At 44.9% G+C, this 11233-nt stretch overlaps 1 protein-coding gene across 1 annotated transcript; it reads left to right on the top strand.

Moving 5' to 3' along the window:
- The first annotated feature begins 1369 nt into the window (after positions 1–1369).
- Positions 1370–8926, top strand: RPL11 (ribosomal protein L11). Its single transcript, XM_077337588.1, has 6 exons — positions 1370–1540; positions 4536–4689; positions 5414–5520; positions 5612–5743; positions 7750–7860; positions 8845–8926. The coding sequence occupies exons 1-6, from the start codon at positions 1535–1537 to the stop codon at positions 8872–8874; spliced, it is 540 nt and encodes a 179-aa protein (XP_077193703.1). The 5' UTR covers positions 1370–1534; the 3' UTR covers positions 8875–8926.
- Positions 8927–11233: the final 2307 nt, after the last annotated feature.

Below are 11233 nucleotides of genomic sequence, written 5' to 3'. Positions count from 1 at the left end.
CTACTTGTTAAATCTGATGTACTTTCTAATCCTTACTGTATCATTGTCAAAGTAGGAATCTAGAAATGATTTTCATTGTTACAGTCTGTTCATGAATACTCCATAGGAAGAAGTTTGACAAAAGGAACATTTTAAAGGAACAGTAATCCTAGGATGAAATATGGAATTGTCTGATGCTTGCAGTTTTGTTTTAAGAAGTCAGTATAAATCACAATTTGAAATAATACATAGAAAAACACAAGGACTGCTGGAATGCAACAGGTTGACTACAATGTTTGGATTTACTGTTTAAAATGGCAATTCCAAACTAAATGACTACCATGGAACTAACCTCAGATATACTGCTTCTGAATGCGGAAGTTTTATTTAACCAACACAGCCTATGGTATTTATTAGATATAAATTTGCCTAATCCTCTTTATATTTTATTTATACATTTATGAACCACCTTCCTACCTGGAGAAAGTCAAGGTGGTTTACAATATAAATAAAACAATTATTAAAAAAACCCCAAAATTTAAAATATGCAATTGGGACTGCCATAATTTTTCAAAGTCATCAAATGCAATCCAAATAAAATTGTCTTCAACTGCCTCAAGATGAACCATATATGGTCATGTCAACCCATCCACCCCCCCTCCCAAAATGGCCAATGTTGGGTGTAGGAAGGAGAGGGGCTCCAGGTGGGCATGGATACAGGTATGCATCATGACCATATTCTGAACGATTGCTCCACTTCTGGGGTTTCTCAAAGCCTGAAGAATGTTTCAAGGGTTTCTCAACAGTAAAACAAACTGAGAAAGGCTGGTCTATGGCACACCTAAGGCAGGGATCACTGCACCTAGGTTTGACTGAACCAGGAACAGATGGGTCAGGCACACCAGCCCAAACTGGAGGACAGCACTCTGAGTAGGGTTGCCAGCCTCCAGGTGCTGGCTGGTGATATCTGGGATTACTACTCATCTCGAGGCAAGAGAGATCAGTTCACCCGGAGAAAACGGCAACTTTGGTACGGCATTTCCCCCCACCCTGAAATCCCACCCCAACCCCTCCCCCTTCAGGCTCTACCCCCAACTTCCAACTATTTCTCCACCTGGAACTGACAACCTGAGCACCAAGCCACCGCACTCAGCCGAGGTTCTTAGGATGCCTGTTGTGTCAAGCAGCAGCCTCCCTCTAACTTCGGGCACAAAGTGCAGCTTTATGCACGTTTAAGCGGAATAAGACATCGCTTCCTGAGGCCGGGGATTGCAGCCTTCATTGCTTAACGCAGATCCGACCTGCCCGATGTGGATCCCGTTTTTGTAACGGGGCGGGAGGGCATAACAGCAGCTTGACCTTTCTATCCAACCTCCGCGCGGTCTCACAGTCATCGAGCAGCGCCTCCTTCCTACCCCTAGGGGGCGGCCAAGCTCCCCGCGGGCGAACCGCCAGATTCTCTTGCCTGATCGGCTCATCTCTATGGCAAGCGGAAAGCGACCTCCCTTACAAGATCCTCTTCCGGGACCTTCCTGGCCTCTTCCACGCCTCCAAGATGGCGGTGAGTAGCTGCAGTTTGTGGTAGTGCGGCGGGGGGTCGGATTGAATCCGCCTCCATCGGCCCGGGCCCGAGTTCTTTCGGCGAAGTTCTGGCTGCGAGGACTCGGAGAGGGACCGGGGCTTCCCCGCAGGCCGTGATGGGAGGCGGTGGATGCTTCTCCGGGGCCCGGGAAGCGTAGACATGTCGGAGGGGCCGGCTCTTATTCCAGATTGGGATGCCGTCAAGCCTCCGTTTCCTCGAGGAAGGCCTCGGCCCTTCGTTCCCCCAACTTTCGGGGGGGGAGTTTAAAAGGAAATGAGAACTATCTCCCCATGTCTCCCCCCTCCCCCTTTATTTTTCTAAAATGAGAACTCTGCTGGATCAAATGAGTGGGCCATTTGTTCGTCATCCTTTTTTCACGAGTTGCTTTGGAGAACCGACGAACGGAATGGGGAGGCCAAAACCTCCCTGATAGAAGTTGGTTGAGGTGGAAACTTCCTTTAAATCATCTTGCTTGGTAGCCATTGATGGACTTTTTAACCATGAGCTTATTTAATCCTCTTTTAAAGCCATCATTATCTCCGGTAGCAGTGAATCCCACAAACTACTTATTTGTTTGGGGGTGGGGAGGGGGGGACCACTTAATTTGATGTATCCTGAATCTGTTACCCAGTAAGCTTGCAGAGTATCACTAGATTTCTAGTATTATATGACTTTTTAATGTGCTCTGTCCACCCCACGGCCATGTCTCTGTCGTGTCACATACGTACATCCTATTGTCCTTTTATCCAAAAACAAGAACCCTGGGCTTTTTACTTTGGCTGTCTGTGTGGTCGCTCTCATCCCTGAACAACAGTCTGACAAACTAGTGAAGCATTCCCTTTTTTAATCTTTGAAAAACTACACTTATATGATAATCCGGGCCTGGTTCCTCCTGAGATGTCTGGATGGGAATCTCAGGGTTGAATCTTGGCATCTGGTTTTCTGTGAGGAATATAGAAATGATGGCACGTCCTAGGCCCATGTTTAATGGAAAGACACGTGCATTCTTGTATACAAATTAATCTGGTGATACTAGCATACTGCATACTGAATATGTACTGAAAACTGGCATTGTAGAATGTTGTCTCCCCCTTACAGGCATCTGTGGTGGAGAATCTACAACCTTTCTTCTTGTTAAAGGTTGGATGGGCTAAAGAATACATAGTAAAAGGGCTTTGAGCATCTATGCCTGTTTCCTATTCTCCCTTGTGGACTGTCATATTGTAACAATCAGGAGCAGCTTAGTTCATTCTGCCTTGAAATGTTAGTTGAGGAACAATTCTAGGGTGCACTGGCACATTAGAGTGGGCGTGATGTTCTTCTTGAGTTCACCTGTCACCTTTATTATGTTTTAGCAATAAGCTGTACTTGCCACTTTGTGAGTCCTCAGATTTTACTCTTTGGAGCTTGTGGGTAAGGATAGATGCTCAAACCTTAGTGTAGCCACCTACAGGTTAAACAGGCCTGAACTTTTGAACTTTGTGTATGCTGGAGAATAAGGTGGTAGAAAGGGATGCACCATTTGGGACTGCAGGTGATGGGTGTTCATCTTTGAAAATAGAAATGGACCACAGCTGGAAAAAGCTTCAGCACCTTCCCTTTTCTTGTGCTGGATTTCTGTTTGCAAGGAATAGGAACAGAGCAGTATTTCAACATGTGGCATCCTGCCTGCGCTCTAAAACTGTGGCATGTTATATGCCATCTTATTCCTGCTTCATTCTGCATGTATGAATCAGTCTCAAGAATTAGCCTTAAGAACTCTTCATCAGGCATGCTGCCCTCTGTCTGATAGGCCTGAAATATTCCAAAGGAACAGAGTAATCTATCCAGTGGATTGTGCATATGCCCAGCATCATGTGCAAACCCATGCTTTCTGTACTGGTGTTGCACTAGAGATCCATAGGGCAGGCATTGCTGGTGCATTAACATTGCATGTTAACCAAGAGGTTGGATTTAACCAAGAAGTTATGAGGGTTTTTTTTTAGCCTGCCCGCATTATATTTAACTTGGTTGTTAGGTCAGCATAGTCAGGCACCTGCCCTTGCAGTATTACTGCTGATACAGCAGGCCTTGAAAGTTTCTTTGACTCTGAAAACCAGCTCAAAAATCTTAAGTGACAGATTCATATTTCAGCCTTCAGGGTTATGCTTCATCGTATTTTCTAATTATTGCCAGCGCAAAAAAATACTAGATGCCACAATGAAATTTCTATGTGCAATAGTGGCCTGGGATTTGTCAAGCCCTGTGATATAGATATTGATGGTTTGCGCTGGGGCTGCCGCGCGTGTGTGGGCCCCCAGGCCGCCCTCTCCGCCCACTCAATATCAGCGGTCCGCAGCAAGCGGAAGCTTGCCGACCGCTGTACTAGAGCAATACATTGGGGGGGGTCCTTGTAGGTTGTCTTTAGGGCAGGTTTAGGAGTGGACTAAGCTGACATAATGGGGACTATGGTAGCTGTAGTGAAAATAGGCATTGTGGTGTAGTAATTATTGTTGGACAGATATCTGGGAGGCCCAGTTTGAATCCCCATTCTGCCATGGAGCCTTGCTGGCTTGGGCCAGTCACACACTCACGCAGAAGTTTTGTACAGGTAAAATAGCCCTCATTGGGGAGAAAGGCAGGTTATAAATAAAGTAAATTAATAAATACATAAAGAAACTATAGTGAAACAGCAGGATGGCTTTTGGGGGAGGAGTGAGTGAGTGAAAATGTGACACTTCCTCAATGCTGAGAAATGGCCCTGGGGAGTATTGTAGAGAGTGGCTGCATTTACCTCTGTCTTTAAGATTCAGAGGGTTTCATCGTGAATTCATAAAACTAGTTCAAAATGAGTACTTGGATATGCCTTTACAATTTGTCCCAATTCCACACGGCCCTTTAGCATAAGGGTTCTTCCTTTTGGAGCACACATTTTGGGCCGAGAGTTAGGCCTCCTTGGTTTTTAACAGTGCGTTCTCTTTCCATTCTCACACAGCAACAAGATCAGGGTGAAAAGGAGAACCCCATGCGGGAGCTGCGCATCCGCAAACTTTGCCTGAATATCTGTGTCGGGGAGAGCGGTGACAGGCTCACCCGAGCGGCCAAAGTGCTGGAGCAGCTCACAGGCCAGACACCTGTCTTCTCAAAAGGTAAAACTTGTTAAAGAGACCATCATAGAAGCATTTCTGGCCAAGGCCCTGGAATGTGTTTGTTGTAAGATCTATTATGTTATCTTGAATAATGCATCTGTAGTCCAAACAGGAAGAGAGGTGATGATTCCAGTGTGGGGGGTGGTGGTGGTAGGAGTTTGGGCTGGACTAGTTGGAAGTGTATGTAAGCATGTTCATTGTCTAGACTAGTATTTCAGACCTCTCTGTTTACTAATTCTTGCAGTGCTGCCATCTTCTTAAGCTGTGATCTTCGTTGATTCATAATTGTCTTATTTTCAGAATCCATAAAGGCTAGAATTTTTTTTAAGCCAAGAGACCAGTATTTCAACTCAACTTTTTAAATAAGGGGACGGATGGACACAGAAGTGCATTTTGGTTTGGCTTGGAACTGGCCCCTCCAACCCATTCCTTGAATAACAGCTCCCTGGTCTCTTCTGAAGTATTGTGAAATGATCCACTCATAAGTCTTCCATGGCCTTTGGACCCCCCAAGCAAGCTCAGTCTATTGTGTGTGTGGAAGCCGTCTCAGATGGTTTTTGGGTGGACTTTTTGCCATGTTTTTAGTTTGCTTGTATCTGTTTTTTGTTAGCTATCTAGTGAAGATTGATGAACTGCCAAGTGGGATTTTTTTGGTTTTTTTTTTTAAGCAACACACCATGACTGTCACACTGTCAAACTAGCTGATTTTGGCTTTCTTCTGCAGCTCGATACACTGTCAGATCATTTGGGATCAGGAGAAATGAGAAGATTGCTGTTCACTGCACTGTACGTGGAGCCAAAGCTGAGGAGATCCTGGAGAAGGGGCTGAAGGTGAGCTGTTCTCCTTGTGATCTGGTCCTTTCTTCACCGAGCATTTGGAAGAGGGAAAACTAAGCATGCATGTTTGATGTGACTATTTCAGGTGCGAGAATATGAACTGAGGAAGAACAACTTCTCAGACACCGGCAACTTTGGTTTTGGAATCCAGGAGCACATTGATCTGGGCATTAAATACGATCCCAGCATTGGAATCTATGGCTTGGACTTCTACGTGGTATGTATGCTTGCCTGATTGGGTTGTTAGGTTGCAGTCTCAAAAGTTTTATCCTGTATAGTTCTTTTTCCTCTTTTTCTATGCAGGGCCTTAGCTACCCCATACCTTGTATTTATTCTGGTAGATGGTCACCATCTTTGGAATAGTGTGACATAAGCGATTACAGGTCAGGAGAAGGGTATGTCCCACCCCCAAAGGCTGAGTCTAATAAACTAACCTCGGAACACAATTACACTTGTGTTCCGAGGTTGGTTTATTAGAACACATCTGAATAACTGAGCCAAGGAGGAGGATAGATAGGCCATAGCTCATAGTTGTTCTGAGTTAATAACTCAGTTGGTTTTTGTATTCATAGTTTCAGAGGGGTGGCTGTGTTGTTCTCAAGTAGAAGAGAAAGACTGGAGGCCAGTAGCACCTTAAAGACCAACATTTCCAGGGTATAAATTTTTGAGAATCAGAACTATTTGCTTGTATCTGCCAAAGGGAGCTTTGAGTCTCAAAAACTTATGACCTAGAAATCTTGGTCTTTAGGGGGCTACTGGACTTGAATCTTGTACTCTTCATTAGGTTTGCATGTTATATAATTGCATCTCAGCTGTACTTTCTGCATTTCATGCCCCTAAGTTTAGTGGTCTTTTCCCCATGCTCTTAGATAAAATGATTGCATAGGGAGAGTTCAGTCACTGGATCTGAAAAAAAGTGAACTATATTCTGTGAAAGCTTATGCTAAAATAAAGTTCTCTTACATATGTTAAAGAACAGGGGGTCTTTTGCGCATAATCAAGTAAGCTACATTTCCTATCAAGTATCCTCAGTGGTTTGATGAGGGTTGGTGGGTTCAGAGCTAAAGCATTCAGTTTGGCATGCGGAAGATTCCATTTTCAGTCCCCAACATATCCATTTAAAAGGATCAGGTACTAGGTGATGTGAAAGACCTTTGCCTGAGATCCTGGAAAGCCGCTGCCAGTTTGAGTCGAAAATGCTGATTTTGATAAACCAAGGGTCTGATCCCATATGAGCTGGCATGAAGTGTACGGAGCACTTAATGTAGGCCTCTGGCTAATGGTAGCCCACAAAGCCTAACATTTGAGGAGTAGGTTTAAAGAGTCATGTTTAGGGATGGGATGGGAAGCCACTTTGACACCTCCCTCTCCATGGAGGAACAGGTCACTAGAGTAGCAAGGCTGATGTTCTTCCACCTAGAACAAGTTAAATTGCTAGCACCCTACCTGAACACCTAACCACAGTGATCCAGGTGATGGTCATCTCTAGGCTGGACTTCTGCAACTCATGCTACACAGGCTTAACCTTATCCCTGACCTGGAAACTACAGCTGGTCCAGAATGCGGCAGCCAGTATTCTTACAAGAACACCTTGGAGGGCCCACATCTGGCCCACACTCTCAACAGCTGCACTGGTTACCAGTTGAATACCAGGTCAGGCTTAAGGTTCTGCTAATCACCTTCAAGGCTATAAGCAATCTGGGCCCTGAATACCTGAAGGACTGCCTCTCTGCCTATACCCTCCAAAGAGCAATACGTTCTGCAAACACCAACATGCTAGCGATCCCTGGCCCCAGGGAGGCTCTTCTGGCCTCGACCAGGGCCAGAACCTTCTCTGGCCTCGCCTCCACCTGGTGGAATGAGCTCCCAAGAGAGATCTGGGCCCCACCAGAACTAAAGCAGTTCTGTAGGGCCTGCAAATGGAGCTCTTCCACCAGGCTTTCGGTCAAAGCCAATGAAGTAATTCCACCGAACAGAGCCCAGGGGCCAGCTATGTCTCACAGGCGGGTGTGTCAAACTGCAGTGCTGAAATAATATAAAATCGCAAGTTGTAAAATTATAAATGTTACATGTTAAATATTGCTATGATTCCTACTGTTAAAAATATTATATTTTCTCAATGACGAACATTCTTTGTATTACACCATGAATTCACTGTAAACCACCCTGAACCGCAGGGGAGGATGTAATAAAATAAAAAATAAATAAATGTTGTCTCTGCAGGTTCTGGGCCGGCCAGGCTTCAGCATTGCTGACAAGAAGCGCCGAACCGGCAGTATTGGGGCCAAGCACAGGATCAGCAAGGAGGAAGCCATGCGCTGGTTCCAGCAGAAGGTACAACCTGGCATTACTTGGAGTGTTAGTGAATGTGCAAAAGGCACTTATCCATCAGCTCAAATTGTTTAGCATACCACAATGACAGCGTGATGGGTGTTGGGGAGGCATAGATCTTTATAGTATTATTTGAGCGTGATCCAGTTTTTATGAATCTCGTGGGATGGGCAGTAAGCCTGTATTGGGACTCTGAAAATGAACAGTATATAAAACTGTCCTTGCTCCTTCCTGCTTTTGTCAGACCCTGAATTTGCTGTGTCATGTTGGGTTCAGGCAGTTTAGGACGGTTAGCTACTGACCTGGACAGTTGATGCTATTTGCAGGATGTAAAAGGTGTGCATGTGGTTTAGTTTGTTTTCTGCAGTAATGTCATTTGGGACTTGGGCCCTTAAAATCTTTGATGCAGCAATGTACCATGAGATACATGGCAAAGTCTCAGTCCAAATAACGTCATATGATTCACCATGTGGTGCAGGAGAGGTGTTGGCTAATAGAAGTTTTGTTTAGTAAGCTAAAAGTAAGCTGTTTGCTTAGGAGCCTTTGAGTGAGGAGTGCCTTGCTGGCCACAGGGCAGGGAGATGCGACAAGAGTTGGTTGTGAGCGTCTGTGTTCTGGAAGAAAAGACAGCGGCTTGCATGGCAAGCAATTTTTGCTGACTGTTAACTTCTGTCAGCCCTGGTGAGCCTGATTTGGTCAGATCTTGGAAGCTAAGCAGGGTTGCCCCCAGTTAGTACTTGGATGGGAGACCACCAAGGAGTCCAGGATCGCTACGGAGAGGCCGGCAGTGGCAAACCATGTCTGTTTCTTGCCTTGAAAATCCTATGGGTGTGAATGTGTCTTGGAGCCATTTTCCATCACTACTTCTGTAGAGTAGTTTGCAAGATTGCTGATTACAGTTGATATATCAGAAAGCATCTAGTAACTTTATGTTGCTGAAACTTTTGCTGTTGGTCATTTCTGATTATCCCTTTTTTTCTGTTGCAGTATGATGGCATCATCCTTCCTGGCAAATAAGCAGTCCCTGTCCCCAAAAAAGTTAATAAAGTTTTCCATTGTTTAACTGGTAGCCTTGCCTCCTTTCTTCTCTTATTGGATCCTTATATCTGTATCTCCCCCCCCCACACACATGCACACACTGAATTTTTTTTAAAATAAAGATTTTATTCAGTGAAAAGAAAGATGGATACAAAGCTTTACCATTTTATCTTCAGTTCTTTAAACAAATCATACCAAGATTATTGGCTTCAATACACTATCCTTTTCACCATTCCATTTATCGAACTCGTCTAACTTTTTTTATCATGCAACATACAGATTAGTTTACCCTGCTGCACTCATTCCTTTAGCTTCTCAACCCACTCCTTTCCCAGTATTGACAGAGGTTACATAATTCAAACAGGAATCATTTAGCAAAGAAGGTAACACTTTATTCCTTGAGAAATAGTTCCAGAAATCATTTTCCAATATTCTTCAGCTCTGTTAAACTCAACGTGTGTATAAAATATGAGTCAGCCAATCCAGCAATCACATTTCATCCCTTTATTAGTTTTAGCCGTTTTATGAGGGCTTAGGGGCCATTGAAAATGTTTTGATCATATTCTTTTTTAAGTGTATTTGTGAAAAGCTTTTTTTTACCAGCTAATACTGGAAGACAGGAATCTGTTACTTAAGGCAGGGGTAGTCAACCTGTGGTCCTCCAGATGTTCATGGACTACAATTCCCATGAGCCCCTGCCAGCAAATGCTCATGGGAATTGTAGTCCATGAACATCTGGAGGACCACAGTTTGACTACCCTTGACTTAAGGGTGAAAGCCTGTGGACTTAGTTAATTGCTGAAGAACCTGGTACTTAATTGGATAGTGGGCAAAATGGCAGCTTGCCAGTAACCTGAAGCCTGCCCGCATGCACAATCATGATTCCTGTCACATGGGGCTCCCTGGAATGTAGAGAAAGACTCTTGAGAGTCCATACTTCACTGTGTTTCACTTAAACTGGGCAGGGGAAGGCTCTTGTTGTGAGTCTGGCAGCTAGCAGGGCTCTTGACCGTCTAGCCTCTTGGTGGCTTGGCCAGGGAAGATCTAACTCTCTGGTTTAAGATGCTGGCCCTTGCTGAGACAGGGGACTTCTTCCATTCTCTCCCAGTACATGTTTTATATGCTGCCCTCGCTTTGCTTTAGAGATGGGTAGAATGGCAGCTTGCCAGTAATATGAGGCCTGCCAGTTCCTCCCAAAGGGTACCATAGATCAGGTATCAGCAACTTATAACAATCTGAGCCAAACATCAAAATGCAGAACAGAAGAAAAAGAGTTAGTTCTTATATGCCGCTTTTCTGTACCCAAAGGGAGTCTCAAAGGAGCTTACAATTTCCTCTCCCCACAACAAACACCCTGTGGGGTAGGTGAGGCTGAGAGAACCCTGATATCACTGCCTGGTCACAGCAGCTTTATCAGTGCCATGGCTAGCCCAAGGTCACCCAGCTGGTTGCATTTGGGGGAGTGCTGAATCAAACCCGGCTTGCCAGATTAGAAGTCCGCACTCCTAACCACTACGCCAAGCTGCAGAGTTGGTATAAGATGCCAGATTACTTCATTTACTGCTAAAGCTTTGAAAGAGGTATTGGGTGCAGGCATTCGGGGGCTAGGATTCATTCTATATTCAAATTTGCAAGATGCTGTGGACCCCAAAGTTGAGGTGTGAATTAGTAGATGCAGTGGGATACCCTTTAATTTATGCTGATTGAGACAGAGGGGCAAGCTAATGTCAAACAGGGAGCAGCTTTCCCCCACCCCCATCAGCACCAGGGTGATCTGTCTCTTTGTTGGGTTGCTTTCCTTTACACTTTACAAAAGCTGCTACTCTGCATACAGAAATCTCCTGCCCTGGAACCAGATCAGTACAAATACATCCCAGCATCTCTGCTGCCTTTGCCTTAGGCAGGTTAACTAGAGGAAGAGCAGGAAGTCCTTTCGACTAGTCTGTAATTACTGATCTTGGTTTCTTAATTGCTTTGTCCCCTCTTAGCAACATACTTGAGCATTAAAAACTGCATGTGTTAGGGTGATGGAAGGCATATGATCTAACACCTGGCTGGGTTTGATTCTGTGGTGTGTTCTGGCCTCCGGCTGGCATGTTGCTACCATTGAGCAGATGGTTACTTTTTTCAAGGCTAGCAGAGTTCTGTCCGATGCCCTTATGCCAGTTGCAAGAAATGGCCACTCACTCATGGCTGAAGGAGGAACCACCCCCCAAGCCCCGGTCAGATATTTTATCTGCATTAGAGATCAGTGCTGATGACTTAGAGGCCCTGAACAAAAGGTGTCCATTGCTGCCAAGCTGTTCCCTGGGTATGTGCTTAACAGCTGACAGGAACA

This window comes from Paroedura picta, chromosome 5, assembly GCF_049243985.1.
Source record: "Paroedura picta isolate Pp20150507F chromosome 5, Ppicta_v3.0, whole genome shotgun sequence".
Taxonomy (NCBI): domain Eukaryota; kingdom Metazoa; phylum Chordata; class Lepidosauria; order Squamata; family Gekkonidae; genus Paroedura; species Paroedura picta.
The sequence above is the reverse complement of the archived record's forward strand: the minus strand, read 5'-3'. Positions and strand labels throughout refer to the sequence as shown.